Source organism: Pteronotus mesoamericanus, unplaced genomic scaffold, assembly GCF_021234165.1.
Source record: "Pteronotus mesoamericanus isolate MK-2021 breed Mesoamerican mustached bat unplaced genomic scaffold, CSHL_Meso_final contig_557, whole genome shotgun sequence".
Classification (NCBI taxonomy): domain Eukaryota; kingdom Metazoa; phylum Chordata; class Mammalia; order Chiroptera; family Mormoopidae; genus Pteronotus; species Pteronotus mesoamericanus.
In genome coordinates, this window is record NW_026555200.1 from 1,137,367 (window position 1) to 1,162,055 (window position 24,689).

The 24,689-nt window shown below is 54.5% G+C and overlaps 1 protein-coding gene across 1 annotated transcript; it reads right to left on the reverse strand.

Annotated features, from left to right (window-relative positions):
• Positions 1–2,235: 2,235 nt before the first annotated feature.
• PADI4 (peptidyl arginine deiminase 4) lies at positions 2,236–24,598 on the reverse strand. The gene is made up of 16 exons (XM_054579616.1): positions 24,507–24,598; positions 21,257–21,437; positions 19,093–19,159; positions 17,507–17,574; positions 16,199–16,316; positions 14,603–14,728; positions 12,818–12,996; positions 12,571–12,674; positions 11,335–11,446; positions 9,726–9,833; positions 6,375–6,529; positions 5,194–5,335; positions 4,816–4,918; positions 3,908–3,978; positions 3,332–3,472; positions 2,236–2,469 (listed from the first exon to the last, which is right to left on the reverse strand). Exons 1-16 carry the CDS (start codon positions 24,596–24,598, stop codon positions 2,236–2,238), a joined length of 2,001 nt encoding a protein of 666 aa, XP_054435591.1.
• Between the last annotated feature and the right edge of the window lie 91 nt (positions 24,599–24,689).

Genomic DNA, 24,689 nt, shown 5'->3' on the forward strand with positions numbered 1-24,689 from the left:
TTGTCCTCTGCCAGTTCCCAAGGCCACACCCCGCCCCCCCCCACTCCGGACAGCTACATGCAGTGTGGGGGGCAAAGGCCAGACTGCTTATCTTAACTCAGGACAACTGCAAGGGCCCACCCCAGCCCCAGAGCGTCCCATGAGATCACCTGAAATGCCTGTGGCCACTGCTTCCCAGCTCATCACCTCCCAACGCGCCCCACACCCCCTCCCAGGCGTGGATCCTGAGAGCTCTCCCCCCACAAACCTCCTGCAGGCCGATCTCCCTCTCAGAATCCAGCCTAAAACAGCTGCCAAACAACCTCCATTCAGAAGTTCCAAAGTCCAGACCTGCACAAAAGAAAACCTCAAAACTCGGTTTTATAAAATTCAGCCTTTCCCATTTGGGTTTAATGGAGGGACACAGCTTAAAGCTGTGGAAAGGGGACACTCAGTTTCTTTCTTTCCTTTCTGTTTGTCCCTGCTGGCAGACGGTGGCTCCAGACCTGGAGGAGGTGGAATAATAACCCCCAAATCTACTAGGTCCTAAGCCCTGGAACCTGGGCTACCTCCTCACTAGAAAGAGCCAGTGCAGATGTGACTCAATTTGCAGGTGTGACTGAGTTGTGGAGAGGAAGGGATTACCCTGGGCGATCTGGATGGGCCCTAAATGCCATTGCGCACATGTCCTCATAAGAGAAACAGAGGGAGGTTTGAGCCGCTCACAGGAGAAGGTGCTGTGACCACACAGGCAGAGATTGGAGTAAAGCAGCCACCAGCCAAGGCCAGCTGGCAGCCGCCAGAGGGTAGAAGAGCCAGGGAACAGATTCTCCCCTAGAGCCCTCGGAGGGGGCATGGCTCTGCTGACACCTTCATTTCAGCCCAGTGAAACTGATGTGGGCCTTCTGGCCTCCAGAACTGTGAGAATTTCCGTGGATTTTAGCCACACAGTTTGTGACCCCCGGGGTAGGGAGGGGAGTCGGTTGTTAGGGAGGGGAGGGAGCAGCACAGTTCCTGCTTGGGGGCACTGTTACAGATGCTCCGTGGGGCTGGTAGAGCTTATACCTGGTGCTTTCTCCACGTGGGCTTCCCTGGCTCCATGACAGAGACCCCCACGCCCCGTGGATGGCTGGGGATGTTCTCCGGCATTTGCCTTGATGCAAGGGCTGCTGAAGCCACCAGCTTGTCTCTGGATCTGTTGCAGCCTCAGAAGGCTGTCGCTGCTCCAGGCAGCCCTATTGGTAAGGTTGTGGGATGACCTCACCCAACTTCCTCTTGTACAAGGAGCCTTTTCTGGCCCACAAGGAATACTGCACACGTTTCGGGCCAGCAACCTGGGGGGCGGGGGGAGCCACTGATTCTCTTCAGCGAGGCACGTTTTCACCAGGTTCATGGGACCCTCTCTCCCTAGTCTGTGGGCAGAGGATTTGCTTGTCCGCCTTTCCCACCTCATTGTTCTCCACGACCCACAGGAAAACAGTACCTGTGGGTGTTTCTCAGTATCTCAGACTCTATGGGGCCAAGACCTAGCTTCAAATTTCAAAGCTCTCAAGACATTACATTTTATTTTCTATGGAGGAATCTAAGCCCGCATGTCAAGGCCATGAAAGAAAATGTACAAAAAGACAGAGGGGGCAAATGCTTTCATCCCACAGAATCCCATGGCTCCTACTAGGCGCCACACCCCACTAGGTAGGTAGTCCTTGACTCAGCAGCAAGCGAGAGGGCCAAGAGCACGCTTGAGGAGCTTTCCAGTTGGTGGGCTGGAAACGATCAATGAAGGGACCTGGAGGATTCGCTAACCTCTGAGTGTGTTGACACAAGTCAAACCTTTCTGTCCCTTTGGGCTCTTGCATCACTTATCTGTTGTCTTTTTCTCAAAGGACAACGTGATCAGGATCCAATTCTTAGGCACACACAGGAACATTGGCCTTCAAAAAGTCCTGATAGCACCTTCAAGTTTGTAATGTTCAACTCGACAATGAGTGAATGAATGAATGACAGCTTGACCTCATAGACAAAATGATTATAAAAGTTTATTGCAGCTTCTCACAGCAGAACTCAGTTTGTAATGCCAGGGCCATCTTGGGATCTTCAGAGGGGACACAGGGGAAGGAAGTAAGCAATTTGTCTGGAGGGTCGCCACCCGATGGGGAGCCAAAATGTCCCCAAGAGCTCTTGCTGTGCTACATTGCAGGGGACCAGAGTCTCCAGCCAAGAGCTTCCCCAGGGAGAGGATGCTCGGGGTGGACAGGCTCAGGGCACCATGTGCCACCACTTGAAGGAGAAGGGCTGCCGGCGCACATTGGTGCCACAGTGCACGTCCCCATGCCGAAGGTGGTAGGCCTGGAAGTCATCGATGAAGGTGCAGTGGAGGCCCAGCGGCTCCAGCAGGGAGCGCACCTTCTCCTCCAGGCAGCAGCGGCCGTTGACGAGGGGCCCGAAGGGCTTGGGGATGCCCAGGTGCTTGCCCAGCACCAGCATGTTCACCTGCAAAGGTGGGATCCCAGGTCAATGGTGGCAGCGTGCCGCCTGCATCATTATCCCAGTGCCGCCTCCTTCTTCTGACCTTCAGAAATAACAGCCCCACTTCCCAGATGAGAAAACGGAGGCCCACACGGGGGACGTGGGCTATCCAAGACCACTGCTAGTCTAGGACTTAACACCCAAGTCTGTCAGATTCTGGGGGCTAGGCTCCTTCCCCACCCACTACTTTTTGGCCAACTCTCTCACTCAGCTGAGCTCAGTTCAAATGCCACACCCCCTGCATGAGGGTGCCCATGAGTCCCCAAACTCCTTCTGCATGTTCGCATAGATCCAAGCGCAGTGCCTGGCACAGAGTAGGCAGTTAATAAATATCCATTGAATGGATGAATGTGACCACCTCTTTTGTAGAACTTTTTGTCTATTATAACTTATGCAAACGACTGTTTCCTCCATTATATTAGGAGGTGGGCTAGTGAGAGCGAAAGACGGGGGTTTTGGCTCCAGGCCAACGTGGGTACCACTCAATCGCTGTGTGACCTTAGGCAAGTCTCTTTGCCCCTCTGAGCCTCATCAGCAAAATGAGCCCTACACCTTTCCATTGCTTTGACAATTAGATAAGAACACGTGTGCAGAGCACTGTGCCAGCACATAGTAGGCACAGACTCAGTCTCCAGAGCTAATGAGTCGTTGAAGGGACATCTCACTCTCTGTTACCACAATCATCTCTGCTGGTGAGATGCCCACAGGGCTCTGTAAAATCCCCAGATGGGCCATGAAAATCTCAAGCAGAAGAGGAGACCACCAAGCCCCAGGGACCCGCACCCAGAGCCCAGCTGGCCTCGCTCACTCAAGGCCACTTCCTCACCATGTTTGGGAAAAAGGCTTCGGCCTTGAAGGTCCCTGTGAAGTCTCCCCGGAGCTTGAAGAGCTGCGGGATGTCCACGATGTCCCGCTCGGTCAGGCCCAGCTCCCGCTTCAGCACCTCCCGGTTCCAGTCAATGCAGCTCTAGGGGAGGGGCAAGGGGGCAGGGCAGCGGGCATGGCCTGGGGTGGTCGGGGCCAAAGGGCGGGGGGCAGGGGGACTGCAAGGGGCGGTCAGGAAGGAGTGATAGATACCTTCCCCCGCCCGCCTCCCCGTCTTTCCAGTCACTCTGTCACTTCAGCGCTTAGTCTCTCCCCTGCCTTCCCTCTGCTTCGGAGCAGTCACTTGTCTTTCCTGTCTCTCTTTTCCATGCGTCTCCTTGTGCGTGTTCCTGTAGCGCTGACTGAGCTCTCCACACTCTTTCTCACTCACACACATTACCCGCATCCCAGGGCCCTTCGCCCTGGAGCCTGCAGGCAGCCAGAGGGAGGCTCTGCCTCAGGGGAAGGGGGCGGGCGTGGGGGCAGGGCCATCAGCTCTGCCTGGACTGCGATCCCTCTGGGGTCCCAGGGCTGGTACCTCCACATAGGAGTTTTGTTCTCTCAATTTCTTGTTTGATAGAATGTCCTTTAATTTCTGCTCTTTTTTTGCTGCCGTGAAGGAAAAGGAAAAGAAAATGCAGATGAATTCAGAGGTCCACTTCCCTCTTCCTAGCAAGCAGTGGGGACTCAGTTTTTCCATCTATAAAATGGAGCAGCACTAATTCCTAACACACAGGTTTGCTGTGAGTATCTGGGAGGCAAATGCCAGTAGTAAAATATTTTATCAGGGTTAAGTTCTCATTGGAAGTGTTGTTCTCCCTCCTGTAAACTTTCTTATCTCCAAAGGGATCTTGTTTACCGAGTGGCAAACAGAGGCCAAGCCATTGCCTGGTGCCACACAATATACTATAGATGTTGGGTGAAGACTCTCAGCCACGGAAACTTCTCAACCTCAGACCCCGGCCTGTGTCTGAGAACTTTACTGAAAAAAATAATATTTCATTCTGTGCTCTGGCCAGACCAAACTTTCTTTTCAGGTCCTCGAACACGTCTTGCTTCCTCCTACCTCTGAGTCTTTGCATGCACTGTTCTCTCTATCTGGAATATCTCTCTTCCTCTCATCCCACCACCCTAATTGCCTGGCCAGCTCCCACTCATCCCTCATGCTCTTGCTTGGCTACTGCCTCCTCCAGGAAGCCTTCCTTGAGCTCCTTCCTGACACCCCCTAAAACCTCTGTGTTGTAGTCATTTCCTTGACTCACTTCCCCTGGACTGTGAGCACCAAGGGCCATGTTTGCACAGCAGCCCCAGCTCTCAGTACAGTGCCTGGTGCACAGTAGGTGCTCAGAAAACATCTGATGCCCAAGTGATTCCATCTGGCAATAGGAGACCACGTGCAGGCAGAGGAAGGTACCCAAATAGCAGAGCAAGGCAGGACCAACTTACTTGTGATGCCCTCAAACAGCAGGGCCTCCCCATGACCCTTCTTCAGTTGCTCCTCGAACAGCTTGTAGCAGGACCTGGGGCTGGCCAGGAGCAGCCGGAAGCCCTGGAGGCAGTAACCCTGGGGTCAGAGGTCAGCTTGGCCCAGAGGGCTCCCCAGGAAGAGGGCTCTAAGGAGGGGGCTGGGAGTGTGGGCTGGGACCCAGGCTGGCCACCTCCTCCACGCCACCCCCCACCCTCCACCCCCACACCAGGCCTCCCAGGAGGAGGCAAAATAGAGTCGGACATGTGAGGTCAGGCCTCCCAGGCCGAGTGCAGAGCTGTGCTTAGGAACCCAGGAAGGAGGCATGGGGCTTCCTCCAGGCAGCCCCCAGACTGCACCTTCTTGTGCACCGGAACGAAACTCAGGAACTCGTCCACGTGGCCTACAGTCAGCCAGTCGGAGTAGAGTTTCACTGGGGCCTGCACCTGCTGGGCAGCGAGGAAGTCCTGCAGGGTCTGGTGCATCTCCTGGCTCCTAGCACTGCCCACACAGGAGTAAAGGCATGTTACGGGAGAGCGGGTGGGGGGCAGGGCTCGGCAGGGTGGTCTGCGGGACTGGGGGCTTGCCAAAGGAGTCAGGAAAGGGATTCGGGAGCCTGGGCTGTGCCTGTTATATCCCCTAACATTTGAGGAATTTAGGAATTTTCATCCTACTTTTATTGGGGAAACTGAGGCACGGAGTCACAAGGTAAAAGGGCCAGAGCTTAGCCTCAGCAAGCGCCGCCTGTTGACGCAGCCCAGATGTGGGTGTGAATGAACACGGGGCGGGAGCGGATCCCACCGGAGGAGCTGGTGTGGGGGGCGGGGGTCTCTCGTTAGCTGTGCGGCCTCAGGGACGTCCCTTCTCCCTCCTGAGTTTCCGTTTCTCCAGCTCTGGCCTCCAAAGTCCTTTGGGACCTAGCCCTTTGCTCTTCCTCTTATGCAATCTGTTTTAGCCCCTCTGGCCTTCTTGAATACACTGAGAGCATCTCTGCCTCAGGGCCTTTGCATATGCTCTTTTGGCTGCCAGGAACCCTCAACTCCAGATTTTTCTTGCCCTTCTTGTCTTTGAGCCCAAGTCCTACTTGTCCCCAGGGCTCCATTCAATAGCTCCCTCACCAGAGAGGCCCTCCCTGGTCACAGTAACACAGTTCCCCCTCCTCCCCTGCCCCTTTCCTTGTGTTCTCTTCACTGTTTGAAAGGATCTTATTTGTCTACTTTTCCATTTCTCCCCCACTTCTCCCCACTACCATAGTGGCAGGGACTTGTCTGTCATGGTCACGGCTGTATTCCTTCCCACCACCTAGCATAGTGCCTGACACAGGGCAGGCGCTCAGTAAATACTCACTGACCGAAGGAGGGTAAGGGACCGCACTAGAAGTTGAACGTGGGTCTGTTGGGATCCTAAGCCCGTATTTCTTGCCCTGTGCTTTGATTCCTCTCACATGCTCTGCAGTTGCGTTGGAAGCAAGTAGGAATGGTTTTGCTCTGGCTTCTGCTTTCCCACGGCACCCCTGTGGCCTGGCCCCTCCCCTCCTTACCTGGGGTAAGTGCTGTCCCCAATGAGAATCCTGCCCAGCGGGTATTTCTTCTTTCCAACTGTGACTGGGGGGCTCACTTCCAGGTTCCCAAAGGAGTCGAAGTCAGTAACGCCCCCTGTTTGGGGCCCTCGAGTCACGTAGCCAAAATCTGGACCCTGAGGTGGGAGAAGCACGTGCTGAGGGGTAGAGAACTTAGTTCCTGGGTGAAGAGAGGGTGGGGTCTAAGTTTAAAGATTAACTTGGTCACAGGAAGGAATTCAGTCACCATCAGCAGCTGGTCCAGAGCAGGTACCATGACTGTGGAATGTTGAAGGAACCCCGAATCAGGTGGGCGAGAAGAGGCACGAGCATTTGTGGGGTCCCTAACAGACCCCAGCTACTTCATAAACCTAGTTATTAACTAGGGCATAATAACAAATTCACAAAATACCACTTCCACCTTCATTTCACAGACAGGATACTAAGCTTAGTGTGGCACGTGGCTTCGTGTCCCCTGGCCAGTGTGAGACAGGGTGAAGATTCGAGCTGTCTCTACCGCAAACTCTCCCAGTCCACACCCTGGCCCGGGGCCAGAATGAGCTTCTATGAACAGCTGCGCCATCTCCACGTGGGCCTTCCTGAGAAGGCCAGGTGGGCGACACAACTCTTGCTCCCTGGATTAATTTTTTACTGCCGCCATATTCAGATCTAGTGGCTTATGACACTGCACACTTATCCTCCAACAGTTCTGGACGTCAGAAGTCTGAACCCGTTTCCCAGAGCTAAATCAAAGTGTGGCTGGGCTGCTTCTGGAGGCGCCGAGGGGAGAACCCCTTTCCTGGCCTTTTCCAGCTTCTCGTCGCCACCTTGGCTGGGGGCCTCTTCCTCCACCTCCAACCTGTTCCCACCATCGCTGGTCTTCACCCACCCTGACCCTTTCTCCTCCCTTTTACAAGGCGCATTATGAATACATAGGGTCCACCCAGACAATCCAAGGTAACCTCCCCATCTCAAGATCCCTAACTTAATCACACCTGCGAAGCCCCTTCAGCATCGGGGCGGGGACCAGGACGTGGATATGTCTGAGGAGCCGTTGTTCACGCTACGGCACTAGCCCCAGCTTTCTAGATCATCAACGGTCTGTGCCCTGGGGCTTCATGGGGCCATGGACTCCCTGAAGGAGATTCTAAATTGTGAGCTTGGGTGCCTTTTTCTGGGAAGATAAATCATCCCAAGGAGGTCTGCGAGTCCACGAATCTAAACCCTGTCATTTCCAAGGCCTGTCCTTCCTTCCTCTCTAAAGCCCATGCCAACCTGACGTCCACCCTCACTGCGTCACTGAAACTGCTCTCCATGGTCACACAGCTGACTGCAGCGGGCAAGGCCCAGGCCGCGTCGTCCTTGCCTGCCAGCAGCACGGGGCCAGCTGGTCACACCCACACACTCTTTCTGCACTTGGCCTTTGGGATCCTGTGTGCTCTTGGGCCCTGCTCACCACTGCTCCCTCTCAGTCTCCTGTGCAGGGGGTTGGGGCGGCTCAGTCCTGGTCTCCTTTTGTCCTTTAGTTTTGTTCCCTCCAGCCTCGTGAAATGCTGTCCTCGTGCTGACAACCCCATGATTATCTCCCAAGCGGGCACCTCTCTGTGAAGCTCTAGACTGGGATCCATGGGTTGCCTGACTTCCCACTCGGATGTTGACTAAATGGCTCACACTTGTCCCAGACAGAACTGCTGACCCTTGTTCCCACCCCTCACCCCCTGTTCCTCTCACGGTTCTCCCCATCTCAGGGGACAGAGCCTGCCTGTCACGAAGGCCAAAGCCTGAGGCCGCCTTTGCCCTCTCCCTCACAGCAGTCAGGACGGCCTCATGAGGGCAGCACTGAAGCAGAGGACTGAACACTGAGAAGCAGCCAGGCTCATGGACTGGGAAGGGCATTGCAGGCAGAGGGAATGGCACATGCAAAGAACAGGAAGGAGACCAGGTGCGGGACAGGGAAGGGGACCCTCGATGAGGCTGGAGAAGGAAGCAGGGCCGTCGCCTGTCAACGAGTTTCAGTTTTATCCTAATTCTCTTCCCGAGTGATTTGCGTTGGAATACAGCGGACGTGCTTGGCTAGGAGGCCGTTGCCTAGGCTGAGGTGTCTGTCCGTCTGCCTGCCTGTCTGGCGGGACTCGGGAGGTTTGGCTGGTGACGTCAGAGAAACTGGCCTGTGTCACGCTTGGAACATCAAAGAAGAGGAGGCCACGGAACAGAGGAAGTGGGACCGAAACAGGAGAAGAGCCGATGTCTCGGCGCAGCCGGCCGGCTTGTCCCGCTGCTCCTCACCCAGGGTCGACCTGGATCCGCAGCAGAGGGCACCGTGAACTCGACAAAGTCTCTCCCCCACACCACTCGGCACAGGAGAGAAAGCGGGGCTTGGACCAGTTGCTGTTAAGGTTAGGTTTTCTTTCAAAGCTTCCCACGTGGGCAGGGCCCCCCGCTTGGGGCGCAGAGTGCTCCTTAGAGAGCCCGTTGTCATAGCCACCCTTGCACCCCCATGCTCTTTCCTCCATTGTCCCTGGGCGCCTGGAGTCAAGGGCTATGGGGGCTCGGAGTGCAGGCCTGGGCACTTCCTGGGCAAGCACAGAGGCGGGGGCGGGGGCGATTAAGGGTGTGCTCACAGAGGCAGGCGGGCCTGGTTCGAAGTCCCACTTCTCCCTTCTCTTTCCATGTGACCTTCAGAAAGCTGCTTTACCTCCCTGAGCCTCAGTTTCTTCATCTATAAAGTGGGCCTAGTGAGAGCATCTACTTTAAAGGTTGTCCAGTGAGCTAAATAAGTCAGTGCAGGCTCAGTAAATGTAACTCTTACATCTCTAAGCTGAGTTTGCGCAAACCTCCCAGGCTAGCCAAGCATGTGTCACCCCAGCCCAACGCCCAATCACATGCAGTCTTTGGCTGATAAGGTCACGCGCAGGAAATGACCACTCTGCTCTTGAACCCCTCCATCCCAGATGGAGCCCCCAAAGGCCAGACCCCACTCAAAAGACAGAGCCTCCCACTGGATGCTGGGGAAGGTTCTGGTCCTGGCCCCATCACCCCCGTGCAGCGAGAGCATGTTCCGCAGAACAAAGACGCCCAAGCCTCAGCTGCGTCCTCAGCAGGACTACCCTGAGGTGAGCTCAGAGCTGGAAAGGGCTTTGGGAAAGGAAGGACCAGATCTCACCGCGGTTTTAACAAAACAACGCAGTCGGCCTGCAGGATCGCTGGTCGAGCAGGAATTGCACCTGGGGAGCTGGGGCGCTCGGCCGTGGAGGGGGTGCAGGGAGACAGGCCATGAAGGAGGAGGCCCCAGGGCAAGGGGGTTTCAGCCGCCCGTGCCCCCCCAGCACCTACCAGCAGGCATTTGACGGGGAACTCCTTCAGGCCCCGGTTCCTCGGCGAGTCGAAGACGACAGGCAGCGTCTTGTGTGGAGCTTGGATGTAGCCAATCTCTATTTCGTCCTGGGTGGAGCGAGGGGAAGGGAGGCTGGTATGCATGCTGCCTGGGTCTTGGCACCCAGTGCGGGCGTGGGGGGCATGAAACCACCCACGCTCTCTCCCCTTTGTGGCCAAGGACAAATTCATGCTGGACCCCAGAGGACGGGCTCTGAGGAAGCAGAGCTTATTCTCCTGTGTTGGCACTAAGGTGTTGTGCACCCTGGCGTGTCCTTGCCTGGCAAGTGCTCCGGGCAGGGTCCTGGGGACCCGCGGTGAGCAAGCCTCAGGCACTACCTTTGAGGTGAGAGACCCAGGGAGCCGCGGACATACCACCCCATGTTAGGGGGTGATGGGAGGGAAGGGGACCTGCAGGTATACAGAGGAGGGGCTGCCTATGTGGCTGGGAGACTGGGACAGGCCAGGGAGCATGGCTGGCTGAGGCCTGGAGAACAGGGAGGAGCGGCTCTCCCCTAAAGGGGGACAGGTTAGGGCAAGGATCAGAAAGGAATCAGGTGCAGATCCTGCCTATATTCCAGCAGACAGATGTGCCATTGGACATAAGTCATTATTAGGCTGAACCATATGAAATTGCCATTCTGGTCGGTCAAGAATGGTGGCATATCAGCCATTTCATATGGTTCAGCCTGAACGAACGTGGAGGGAATGACAGGAAGGGAAGACAGGGAGTCATTTGGGGGTGGTTAGAAGAAAGAGGGATGAATTCCTGCTGGAGGGGTTTGGGGAAATTAACAAAGGGGGGGCTTTCAAGCTGGGGTTGGAGAGGCATGATTTGGACATGGGGGTGAGAATGGGGAGGGTGGTCAGAGAGAAGGAACAGCGTGGGGCAGAGATGCGGGCCGGGGAGCAGGGCGAAAGGCTTGGAAGGACAGGGTCCCGCAACAAAGCAAGGGCGTAGCAGGGAAGTTCGGGTCAGCCCACCAACTGCCCCCTGGCGCTGCCCAGTGCCAGGCGCTGGGGTGCTGAGATGAGTGAGACCCGGCCTCTGCCCTCAGGGAGCTCATGGAGTGATGGCAGAACCTGACATGGAAACAGAATGGTCGATACCGAGTTACTTGTGTGGTGGCAGGCTGGCTCAGGGGGGTGGGGGCAGCCAGCCTGCGAGGGCCCTGGATGCAGGCTGAGGAGGAGGAGGTGGGAGCCACAGAAGGTGCTGGAGCAGGGGCGTGGCCCTGTCTGGTAGCTGAGCCCAGAAGGCCGGCTTGGAGGAAGGGCCACTGAACAGAGCAGTTGAGCTCCAGTCCCCTAAGCTTTGACTCATGCCCAGCGGTCGCCTGAGAGTTTTTAGACAAGAAGGTGGCTTTCACGCTGGTGACTATGGTGGGCATGCAGAGTCCTGCAGTTAAGTGTCCGTAGAATCTCTTGCCTGAGTCCCCTTATGCAAAGGCCCTGAGAGGCTCCTAACTCCTGCCCATCTGAGGAAGGGAGGCTGGCAAGGGGCTGGGCTGGGCCCCCTGGAACCTGGGTCCTGCACGCCCGGGTCTGCTCACCCCTCGGGGCCACGAACCTGCATCCACTGGTCCTCCATGCTCTCCTCCAAGGGGCACACAGTCAGCTTGCAGTTGGCTTTCTGGGTCAGAGCAGTCAAAGAATTCACAAAGTCCTCATTGTCAAATATCCTAGAAAGAGCAGAGAGGAAATTCCTTGGTGTTCTGAACTCAGCAGCCAGTGGCCTCCGCCCAGATCTGACTGAGTGGGCAAGCTGGTCGGACCCCTGCAGCGTCCCCAGGGGAGGAACAAGAGCTCCCCAGAGGTGGGGAGGCGCACAGTGGGTGCTCAGGGGGGCTTGCTGCCCGAAGGGAGACCCTGGCTTGGCCTGTCTCTCTGCTTTTAGTAAATATTATCTCATTAAACCCTCGTGACAGTCCCCTGAGTGGGGAGGCCAGTGCTCAAGGTCGTGCGATCTGGGGACAGCACTGGAATTTGAATCCGTCCCTGGGGTTGGGACCCAGTCCTCTCTGGCTTCCAGCTGAGTCCTGACTACCAGGTTACGCTCTCACCCCTTCTGCCCTGGATGCAACTGGAAGAGGAGAAAGGAGGGACCACTGAGAGCCCAGCATCCTTAATAGGGGTCCTTAGACTGCACCCTGGATGCCGAGGTTTCCCAGGGCAGCTTATTAAATGCACATGGCCCATCCCCAGTTACATAACCCAACAGTACAGAGGTTGGCCAGAAATGTGTGTTTTACTTTTTAGAGAATTTATTTATTTATTGTTAGGGAGATGGGAAGGAGGGAGAAAGAGAAGGAGAGGAACATCGATCTGTGAGGGAAACGTCAATTGGTTGCCTCTTGCACGTGTCCCAACCAGGGACCGGCCTGCAAGCCAGGCACCTGCCCTGACTGGGAATTGAACCAACGACCCTTCACTTTGTGGAATGATACCCCTCCCACTGAGCCACACCGGCCAGGGCGAATGTGCATTTTACATGAGTCCCCAGGAGTTTCTGGTGCAGAAGGTCCAAGAGCCACACTCTGAGGGTTCTTATCTTGCAGGTCTAGCAAACTCTATGGGCCCCCAGGAGATAAAAGCAGCCCTCAGGACAGGACCAGGACAAAAAACAGCAGCAGTGATGTGCCCTGCCTTTGAGTGTTTCCAAAAGAGCCACAAGCCCTCAGCGAGCAGCAATAGGGGTTACAGCTTTCCCCATTCACACAACAAGTACATGGAGGGCCTGTGGCTCCTGGGCCGGGGCTCCTCCCTGCGCCTCTGCACCCTGCCCCCAGCACTCCAGGGCCCTCACCTGCACGCGTACACCTCCTCTGGGGGCTGGGTGTTGGGGGTCATGATCCAGGGGGCCACGCGGAAGGTCACACTATCTTGGAACACCAGGGCCTTGGGGAGCTCCTGCAGGGAGAGGAGCAGGGAAGGGGCGGTCACAGAAGCCAGGGCCCAACCCCGACCACCCCTCCCCTGCTGGGCTCCACCCCCACCCCCACTGGACCACTGCCAGGAAGCCCAGGGCCCCCGCTGCCGCCATCCCAGCCTACCGGTTTGGACACATCCAGCAGGGAGATGGTGAGGGAAACGAGGCCCTGGAAGTTGGCATCTGGGAAGGCGAGGCCCTCCACGTAGAAGTCTATGCTGTGCTGGCCGCCTGGGAGCTCCAGGGGGTGAGAGGGCTGCTGCGGCCCCAGGATCGCCCTGTACCCAGAGGCCTGTTTGTGCCCTAGGAGAGGGGAGGGGAGGCTCAGGTCTCCGTCCTGACAACCCCGAAGACCCTGTCTTCTCCTGGGCCTGTCATGCCTCCTCAGGGCCACCGCAAGTCGCCCCTGAGGGCCCCTCACTGCTAATCTGGCCGGAGCCTCCTCTTAGGAGAAAGGGACTGAAGCCTCACCTGGGACATACCCCACCTCCCACCCAGCCTGGGGGTCCAGGAATGGAGAGAGGGGAGTGCCTGAGCCACTTCCAACTTGATAGGAAGTCTGATACACATTGTTTGCTCATTCATTCATTCATTCATTGATTCATCCCTGAGCTCTGTTCTCAACTGACATCTGGGAGGACCAAGAAGACAGTCACTGTCCTGGTCCCCAGGTGATGCACAGTCTCTTGGGTGAGTAGGAAGGTGCAAAGACAGTCAAAATCACAGGTGGTAATAAGTGTTATGAGGGAGGGAAGCCCAGAGCGCCAGGGAAGGCTTCCTGGAAGAGGTGATCCTCAGCAGACGAAAGCAGTTTTCCTGTCGCCAAACCAATGTTTAGAATGTAAGTGAGATCAAGTCATGCTTCTGCACAAAACTCTCAGATAGCTTCTCCCCTCTCCCTCAGGCGAGAAGCCAAAGTCATTCCATGCCTTCCTGACCTGGCCCTGCCCCTCTGCCCTTTCCTCCCCACCCTCACCTACCACCTTAAACCATGCACACTGCAGGCCAGACGCAGCGGCGCCCCTGCCTCCCTCAGGCCCACAGGCCCTGTCCTGCCTCAGGACCTTTGTACTCGCAGTGCCCTCTGCCCGGAATGTCCTTCTCCAGGGTGTCTGTGTGGCTGTTCCCACACTTCCTTCTGCCCAAATGACACCTTATGGGGGACATCATCCCTGGCCACCCTCTGCCCCTACCCCCGACTCCACCCCTCACCCACACCTGCTTCCCTGTCCCATTCTTCCACATAACATGTAACGCCATCTGTGCCCTAAGTGTTTTACTTAATTATTTTACACATCATCTCTCCCAGCCCCCTGGGACAAAAGTGACACCAGGGCAGGGACTTTGCTATGGTCTTTGCACTCTACCTTGCGCCTAGAACCAAGCCTGGCACTCGCTTAGCAGAGGGTGCTGGTGAGCAGCTGAGAAGTCCCTGACGGCTTTAATGAGTGGGATGTCAGAGACCAAACGACAACCTAACGCAGGCCGTCAGCGTGGATGCAAAAATCTCCTTCAACCAGAGTTGCATGTGCGCGCGCGCGCGTGTGTGTGTGTGTGTGTGTGTGTCAGGGGAGAGAGAGAGAGAGAGAGAGAGAGAGAGAGAGATAATGATAGACACACAAAAAGCGATTACAGATAACAACTGTTCTTGGGATGCGAGTTATTTCCTTCTCAGAGCTCGCCGGCTCCAGGTATCATCTTGTTAGTCTGCCTGCATTTTGCCTGTAGGTCCTTTCTAGGAGGAGGTGGGAAGAGACATTGTCCGTCCTGCTCACTACTCTATCCTCGGTTCCTAGAACCGGGAACATAGTAGGTGCCCAGGAATTATTCCCCAAAGCGAGTGTGAAGGGGCTGTACCTCCACTGGGGGCAGAAAGGAAACATCAAAATCACGGCCAGGGACAACTCACTATTGGCCTGAAAGACTCGGACTTTGTTCATCTCGGACTTGGCCACGTGGAGCACCAGCTGGTGCTTGGTGAAGAAGTCCTTGGGGGCCTTTGTGTTCAGAGTCACCAGGGCCATGTCCTGCAGGTCTGGAATGAGAAGTTGTGGCCTGAGACGCAGGCCCTGAGACCTTGCCCTCCCCGCCACCAGACCACCCTCTACCATGTCGCCTGCTTTTATTTTCTTTACGCTCTTTCCAGTAATTAAATAATGTTTTTCATTTTGGAGTTAAAACTAATCAGATTTGTGGTTTTCTCCCACTGGAATGAACTTAAGATGTAAGCGTGGCAATGCTGGGACCTTATTTATCTTGTTCACTGCTCTGGTCCCAGCTCCTAGAGCCGAGAAAAAGTAGAAGTACCTTGAAGAATGACTAGCACACGGCAGGTGCTTGATACCATTTGTCAAATGAATAAGTGGAAAGTTCTCCCTGGGCCTGAGCAGGAAGTGAAGTTTGTGAACCAACTAGAATAATGGCCAACAAAGGTGTGGGTAGAGCCAAGCTGGACAGTAGCCACAGGCTGGACAATGGTCATGGGCTGGACAATAGTCATGGGGTAAGAGCTCTGGGGTCAGGGGGATTCGAACCCTGGATCTGGGAGGGCTTAGGGGAGTTATTTCAGCTCTCGGTGCCTCTGTTTCGTCATCAGTAAAGAGGGCTAAGAGTAGGGCCCACGCGAGAGGAAGCGTGAGGTCATCCATGCAGAGTGGTTGCTGCAGCGCCCGGCGTCTCGGGAGAGCCCCCAAAGGCTGCTGGCTGTGTGGCTGTTACTGTGTGCCGGACGCCAGGCCGAGGCTGCCCCTGACGTCAGCCCGGGCCAACCGCATGCATCTGTTTCTGTGCTTTCTTACCAGCACCCAGGAGGGCCACAGATGCCCCTCTGTCAGGCCAACCTCACCCCCTCAATGCCCTTCAAGGCAGGTGGGCAACGTGCCTTCCACCCTGGCCACACTTCAGAGGCATGTCAGCAGAGGCCCCGCCCCCTGCCACCATCCACGTGCCCCGGAACCGGGCCTGGTGCCAGGATGCCCAGGTTCAAATCCGGAACCTGCAACTTACTAGCTGTGTGACCTTAGGTAAATTGCTTAGCTTCCCCATACCTCAGTTTCCCCTTCTGTAAAGGGGAGGAAGACAGTACATGCTTCTTAGTCTCGTGTTAAAGGATCAAATGAATTAATAATTCTGAAGTGGTCAGAGCAGTGCCCAGCATATGGCAGGCCTCAGGGAAGCGGACTTTCATTTCAAGCTTTTTCGGGCCCCAGGTTTGACCCAAGAGTGGAAGTTCGGGTGGGGAGGCAGGCAGGGGCATGCAATGGGGGCCTGGATGAGGCGCGGAGGCTCACTCGGCCTTGGTCCTAATTCTCCTCTGGCTGCTTGTGTCCTTGGTCAGGTCACTTGCCTTCTCAGGACCCTTGTCCACTCCTTCTCCTGTGCAATGGACGTGCTAACAAGAACATACTTCCAACAACCACAGTTTCTGAGGGCAGTTACAAGGCTCAGGACAAAAGCCTTTATAAAAAGATGAAGCTCTATTCCCATAGCTCTTGGGGGCCTTTACCTTCTCTGTCAAGCACCTCGTCATCCACAGAGTCCGTGGCAAGAGAGTTGGGATGGTCCTTGTCACAGTTCACCAGCAGGATGGCGCCTTGCCCGCGGGGGCCCCAGGTCCAGGGCTTCTGTGGACACCCAGCAGAGACGGGGCACCCTTAAGGGCTTGCATGTGTCCCTTCCAGCCCAGGGAAGCATAGCCACCTGTTCCCAGCCTCTCAGTAGTTTCAGACAATTTGTGCATCTTATAATTCTTTGGTCCCCAAGAGTGGATTTTTGCCTGCCCTGAAAGTCACAAGCAAATCCACCAAAAAAGCGATTGATCCCCTTAAAACAAGAAGCCCGTGACAATGAAATAGATTTTCAACAAAGCTATTTTTGAAATTGTTTTTAAAAAGGGTTGGACTGGCACACCAAACTGAGCTAAGTATTTGTGCCAAGATTCTAATCTAAATAGTTCCTCTTATGTGAACTCTTAATTACTCACCCAAGTACGAGTACTATTCTTAGCAGCCAGTTCTGTCTGTCTGAATATTAAAGCAAATTAAGCAGCCCCTCCTACTAGTGATGAGTCCTCTGTCGGTGGGGGAGCGTCGGCCCTCGGGGAATGGCTGCGTTTGGGGTGGGACTCAGGTAAGATGAACTCCACCGCCAGAGCTGGAATTCTTCCCCCACTTTGGGCAGACCTAACAAAGGCATTTAATCCTTTGACAGTTCATAATCCTTTGACAGCTCCCTAAAGTGCCCTCAGCATGAAATGGTGCCGGCAGCTTTGAGGCTTCAGGGATACCCTGAGGTTTAACAGAGGACCCCAGTTCAGCCTACTCATCACCCATAGACCCCCATAGACTCTGTTTCTGTAACGTGCATTCCTTGCCCCCCTTTTGTCCCCCACCCTCTGCCACTTTTTCTATTATTCAACATGAGCAACGTCTTGGGAATCTCTCCCACTAGCCATGAAAGCTCGGCGTAGGGGACTTTTGTGCCAGGGTGGAGACCTGCCTGCAAATTTTCTCTCTGTTGTGCATTAACTGGACAATTGTAGTTTCCAGTTTGTAGGGCAATACACTCTCTGAACTCACAACCAGTGAAAAGCTAGTTTTGTAAAAGAGGTGGGAAATGCAGAAACCAGAATGGTAACGGTGATTTTAACTCCCTTTTGTTTCTTGTTCTTCCTCAATTGTGTCTTCCAGTTAACAAGGATGTGTAAGACAGGCCGCCATTCATCCAATCACCACTAGGGGGTGCCACAGCATAGTCCAGCGGAGTTAACAGGGAACATTCCAGGTGCTGGTCACGGTTGAGCGGTTGAGCGTACCTGGTTCTTCCTGGCTTTGGTCAGCGTTGCTTTGCCAGTGCGGGTGATGTCCGCGCTCAAGGAGATTTCTGAAATCCCACCAGGAGGAAAGGATCAGTAAGAGTACAGGGTGGGGTCACTCAACCTGTTCCCAAAGGACAGTCCTTTCCCCAAGATACTGTGTACACCAAGTCCCCTCTTTCTCCCCTTTGGAGGACACACAGGTTTGAAGACACCCTATGCCCCTGGCCTACGAAGTCTGACTGCAATTCAGACAGCGGAGCTGGGGCTTCTGGCCACAGCTCTTCTCCTTTGGGGGCCACACCACAGCTGCGATGCCAGCCGAGCCCTGCGCGTTGGGCCACCTTCAGGGATTTCAGGAAGAATTCCCAGCCACGCCACAGCCCAAGAAGAGGTCCGATGTGAAGCCCCTGCAAGGATTCCTTGCCAGGCTCTCAAAGGCCTCTGGCCCCAGCTCCAGCCCCCAGCAACCTTGGGGTGGAAGGTGCAGTGGTTACCTCAACCCCATTTGGCACTTTGTGACGTGTAACGTGACCGCCCTGGGAGCAAATCATGGCCCCCAACATACCCCTCCGTCCAAGTGGCATGGCTGAGGAAGCATATGTTTGTTTCCAAATTCTGCCTCGCTCATCAGAAACATGACTGCACCGTCATTCCAGTGACAGAGAGCCGTGATCTAGAGACCTTGGGAGCTCACAGGGTGAGGTTGGCCCAGCCGCCCTTTGAACCATAGCCACAGCCACCGGTTAGGCCTGGGCATTTCATGCCGAGTGGCCAGGACTTCCCTGCTCCTTCACTAACCATCTGAATGACCGTGGGCAGGTCTGTTTACCTCTTGTGCCTCAGTTTTCTCAGCTGTAAAATGGGATGATAGTACCAATTTCATTGGATTGTTATGTGGTTTACAAGTCAACTCTTAGCACAGTGCCTGGTAGAGAGTTAGTGCTATATTATTATTGTTATCATTATTAAAATATGTATTGATGAACTAAATGTGTATTAATGAATGGAATTCTTTAACAAAATGAAACTGGAAGCTTTCACATGCAGTTCATATTTGTAATGTACATTTAAATAATAATAATGTCATTATATTACGGTTCAAGACGAGGTCAAGTTAAAAATATACCTTTTTTAAAGAAGACTATTGAATAAATAGGAGTCTAGGTACATCACCGATAGGCCAAAAATGGCGACGCTGGGATATAAATAATGGAATTTGGGGAACACTGGTCTATATTATTGCATAAGACAGTGTCATCGTCTACTTTTTTCTTATGAGTAGTTGGTCAAAAAGATAAAGAGGCTCATGTACTGAAAATCCATGTACCACTTCCTAAGTCAAGAAACAAAATATTAAGATGAAATTGAAGGTCCCTGCAATACCCGCTCTCCCAGCTGTATTTCTGTGTGGTTCACTGACTAGAGAGGGACCACCTGTGAACTAACTACCAGATGTAGGACTGGCCAGAAATTGTCCTTTTTCTCTGCTCAGTCTACAGTAAGCTCCAGAGTGCAGTTTCTCCCGGAGAAAAGCTGTGTGTGGAGGGGGTAAGGGGCGGGGCTCCAGGACCCTGGTCACTTACCCACCCCGGTGACATAGAGCAGGGCTTGGACTGGGTCGGCCTTGGGTCCGTAGTATGAAATCTGAACCTATAGGACAAACCACTGATCACTTCTCTTAGTCATTCAACAAACACTGACTGGCCCCCTGCTCTGTGCCAGATCAAGACTGGATGTTGAGGAGACAAGGTATGGGCAAGAAGTCTCAGCCTCTAAGGAGCACCCCAACTGGTAGAAGCAGAGAGGTAGCAAAACACTCAAATGGCTGTAATGCATAGACGAGAGTCCTATGGGAGCCCAGAAATGGGGGGCTTACACCACCTAGGTGTGACAGGGAGCTATACATTGAGGTAGATCTTATAAGAGGAGCAGCTGGGGACGTGGTGGAAGAGGCAGTAGAAGGCTTGGCAAGCAGAAGAGGCAAGCAGACCCTGGATCTGGGGAGCAGGAGCTTTGGATGGGTGGAGGTCCCTTCAGGGCAGGTGCTCTCCTGAGTAAGAAACACCAACCCCCATTGCTCAAAGTTCAAAATCCAGAAAGGATGCATGTGATTGGCCCAGCCTGGCCACAGGAGGGCGGAACATCAGGATTGACACTTCTAAGTGGAATGGCAGGGAGGAGTTCCCCAAAGCAAATCCAAGGAGCTGCCATAGGAAGACCAGGGGCTCCTGAGGGGACCTACTGAGATGTTTGGATCGGCCCTGTAGATAGTAGGGATCCAGAGAACTGTCACGGCCCCCGTCACCTTGTGTCTGGACCACAGCTTCAGCCTCTGGTCTACTGCCTGGGCCCAATCTACTCCCTACACTGCAGCCAGCGGGGTTGTTCTAACACACAGGTGCAGTCTTGTTACTCCCTGGACGAAATGTTTTCATTGGCTTCTTGTTGCCTTCACAAAATGAGGTCCCTGATGCCAAGCCCATTAATACTGGCTTTCTCCCCCACCCACCTCCCTCTCCACTCTCCTTTCTTGCCATACAGATCTTCCCCAGTGTCAGCAACATGTGTCTCACCCTATTCTCATCCAGAGTGAGCACCCACATCCCATCCCTTATGCAGAGCTCACATTCTCCTTTCCCTCTCTTGGGTGGGTCATTCATACCATGCTTCAACTTGCCACTTCTCCCAGGAAGCTTTCTCTGATTGCACCGTCCCCAACTTGCTTTGATACCCAAGCTCCGCGCTGCTACAGCAGGCAACAACTCTCTGCCCTGGGCGGCAGCCTGCTTGGCCGGTCCTGGTAGGAAGAAGGGGTCATTGGCCCAGTTCTCCATGGAACCCCCAGAGGGTCCTGTTGAGCCCATCTACAGCCAATGAGGGTGCAGCGGTAAGTGGTGGTGCCCCAAAAGATATGTCCACCTCCTAATCTCGGGAACCTATAAGTGTGACCTTATTTGGAAAAAAGATTCTTGCCGATGTCAGTAAGGATCTTGAGATGAGATCATCCTGGATCCTGGAGGCAGGACTTGAATGCAATGACGAGAGCGAGGCACAGGGTACGGACCAACAGAGCAGGAGGCAGTGTGACGGTGAAGGTCAAGATCGGAGGGATGAGGCCCCTAGTCTAGGAATGCAACAGCCTCCAGATGCTGGAAAAGGCAAAGAACTGCTTCTCCCTGAGATCTCTGGAGGGCACGCGGCCCTGCCCCCACTTTGATTTCAGACTTCTGGCCAGAGAATGTGATTGTGTTGTTCTAAGCCAATAGGTCCGGCCATTTATTATAGCAGCCACAGGAAACTAAACACGCGCTCATGGACCAGAGATTCCCGGGGCTGTCTGGCTGAGGGCTTCATAGCACCACGTCTATAATCGCTTACCTGCATAGTACCCAATGCCTTCACCCATGGGTTCTGAGCTCCCTAAAGGCTGCAGCCTCACCTGTCTTGTTTATTTCTGCACCTCTAGTGCCTGGCAATGTTCGGCATATAGTAGGTGATTATCAAACATTTGCTGACTAGATACATTGCACCGAAACCCTGGCCTCAACAACCCCTTGGCCCCCCTGTGCTGTCTGCGGGGACACTCTGGCTGGAACGAGCCATCATGAGCTTCCTCAGAGAGGTGGAGGCCCTGCTGGGGTCAGGGCTCTGCGTCGGCGCGGGGCGGACTGTGGGGGGCTGACCTGCGGAGACCCGCTGACCTCCTCCCACACAGCCCCCCACTCTTCCCACAGCTGCCACGCTCACCTTCTGGTCGCCTGTGCTACTGCTGGCGGCTGTCATCCTCAGGCTCACCTCCAGCCCGGGGGCCAGGGGCCACTTGGAGGAACCCGTGGGTTTCCTCTTGGCTGGCGGGCTGGGGGCAACGTCCACAACCACTCCTGGGGAGGTTCTGACGCTGAAGGTCGTGCAGTCCGTGGGGGCAGAGCTGGAAGACAGAGATGGGGAGGACAGAGAGAGATGAGGCAGGGCCTGGCCCACCACTGCTCTCCTAACATTCTTCCTTCCCCACAAAGTGTCACTGCCAGACAGCAGCCAGTCTGACCCTGACCATGAGCGGTTGTCAGGAGGTTGTGAGAAACCGGAAAATAGTCCCCTGACCTAGAGGACTTGCACCAGAACTAGGAAACTTGCAGAGAGATGCGCACACAAAAGACATACACACAACGTGTGCATACAGCAATGTGCACTCCCAGAAGTCTACTGTCCACAAACACACACGCACACACAGGGTTGTGCCTCTGCAAAGAATCACACAGACTCCTGCTGCGGGAGCTATGGCAGCCCCGTACCCTGAAGGACCGTCTCGTACAAAACAGCTGGGTCTGTTTTGGTTAAAATATAGATAGATAGTGCAGGCTGACAGCTGCGGGGTGGGGGAGTGGGGGAGTGGAGGGATTGAGGGAAAAAGAAGAGAGAAAAAAACGAATGGCCAAGGACAGCAGCGTGGTGACTGTGGGGAGGGGGTGGAAGGGGGAGGAAGAGGGTACGGGGGGGGGATAAACGGTGAGGGAAGGAGACCTGACCTGGGCTTGTGAACACACAGCACAGTGTACAGATGATGTGTTGTAGAATTGTGCACCTGTATAATTTTGTTAACCAGTGTTACTCCAATAAATTCAATAAAAAGAATATATATATATACACTATTTTTTATCCTCACCTAAGAACATGCTTATTGATTTTAGAGGGAGAAGGGTGGGAAAGAGAGCGAGAGGAACATCAATGTAAGAGAGAAATCTCAGTCGGTTGCCTCCCACACATACCCTGACCAGGGACTAAACCCACAACCCAGGCGTGTACCCCAACTGGGAATCAAACACGTGAGCTCCTGGTTTGCAGGACAACACCCAACCACCTGAGCCACTCCAGCCACGGTATATATATATTTTTTAAAACATTGCTAGGACCATGAGAAGGAAGAAAAATCTCTAAGGACGTCCTTCTCTTCATGTGCACGCTCGCTCACGCACACACGTACACACACAGTAGTTAAACTGAAGAACACCAAAGACAAAGAGAAGAACTTAAAGGTATCCAGAAGGAAAAGTCAGATCACCCTCAAAGGAATGACAATCAAGACTAAAAGCAATCTTCCCAATAGCAACAATGAAATCCAGCAGACAATTGAATAATACTTTCAAAGCATATTGAAAAAATAACTATTAGCTTGGAATTGCATACCTGACAAATTGTTTTTTTAAACCTCACTCAAGAATATGTTTATTGATTTTAGAGAGAGAGGATAAGAGGGAGAAAAAGATCGATGTGAGAGAGAAACATCAATTGGTTGCCTCTCGTGTGCACCCCGATCAGGGATCGAACCTGTAACATTTTGGTGTGCAGAACAGTGCTCCAACCAACTGAGCCACACAACCAGGGCCACAGAACTGCCTCTTCTTGTAACTTCCAATAGCCTCTGTAGAGGGAACACTGAGAACCTGTGCCCCACACAAGTGACCTCATTTTTCCAGCTCCTGCACCCAACATTTCCTTACCCACGACTACCAGTGGGTCTGCGACACTGTCACGTTCAGGGGCACATGCAACCCTCCCAGGGAAGGGGGTCCGCTCTGCAGGACACTTGGCCTGCATTTTATAATTTAATCCTTGCCACAATCCAGCCGGGTGGCTGTTGATTTTCCCATTCTGTCGATGGGTAAACTGAGGCTCAGAAGCACTAAAAGGCTTGTTCATGCTCCTCACGGTCAGTGAGCTGTGTCCTACTGAGAAGGAGACCCTTGGAGGAAGAGGAGAAGCCTAGTGCTGGCAGCTTTGGAACACCCACCATCTTCTGTGGTGGCCCCCTCTGGACGCCCCCCGCACCAGCTCTGGGCCTTTCCCAAGCCTTGTGGAAGCTGCACGAACTCCACCAAGCAGGTTGCCATGCCCAGCGAGGCCAGCCCTGCAGCACCCAGAAGCAGTGTGTGCTGGGCAGGCAGGTGAGTTGAGAATCAGACCGTCCTGGGTGCCAATCCCCTGGCTTTGCCACCTTTAATTTGTGTGACCTTGGGTAGATGCTTTTACTTCTGGAAGTCTCAGACTGCTCGTCTCTAACATGGGCACGATGATGGTGTTGAGTTCACATGGTTTCTGTGAGGATTAGGAATCGTGATAAGGGGCCTGGCACATGGCCCTGCCCTGACCCCAGCCACAGCGTCACAGAGAGCCCTCGACGGGTTTCCATATTCATCTCAGACCAGTGGGCTTTTGTTTGAATATAACCAATGTAGCTCCTGGTCCGGGGGAATTATTTTCCAAATAGAGAATGAAATGCACTAGCAGAGTTGTAATCGCAGCTCTGGAACAGGCGCCCGCCCCTGTATGGCCTGTCCCCTGCTCTGTGTCTGTCTCTCCCTTGGGGCTCCAAGCACGATGACAGAAGGCACAGCCTGAGCAAAGGTGAAGAGGCACGCGTGTGCTGGAGGACAGGTCAAGCTGGCTGAGCTGCTGAGGCGGGGTGCCCACCCAGCCGTGTTTGAGGAAGAGAGTTGAAGCCCAGTTGCCCAAGGCCACCCGCTGGCCCACAGGAGGCCAGGTCTCTCACCACAGCCCTTCCCACGTCACAGCCTCTCCTCACACCTGTGCTGTCACACCCATGGAGGGAGGCTTGGCTGAGGGGTGGGGCATGACTAACTGCACCAGGAGCCAGGTATGGGTCAGGAAGTCCAGGGTCTAGCCTTGCTTCCAGGGCACGCTTGCTCTGCGATCTCAGGCAAGTCACCGGCCCTCTCTGAGCTCCCGTGGCCTCAGTGGTAATACTTCGTCTGTGGTGAGGCCCCAGGGAACTCCCTCTTGTACACGGCAAAGAACCCACTGCCCCCAGTCAGCACATCCCAGGCCATTCAGGTCTCCCCTCTCCAGCTCATCCCCCGGTGGTGGCGGCTACCAAGGCTGCAGCCTGAGGCCTGAGGCAGCCATACATCCTGTGTTGGCAGAAGCTGTTCATTCAGGATCGCTGGACCTGCTCCCCACCCCCAGGGTGCTCCCTGCTCACCTGTAGACATCTAGCTGAGTCTCGGTGCCCAGCACACAGACAGCATAGGTGGGCTGCTCTGAGGCCACATGGATCATTCTCCCCTGGGCCATAGTTCGACCAGCTCGTCCCTGCAGCTGCAGGAAGCCCCAGCCTGGTTCCTTTATACTGCCCAGCTGAGGCCATGAGTCAGCACCTGTGGTC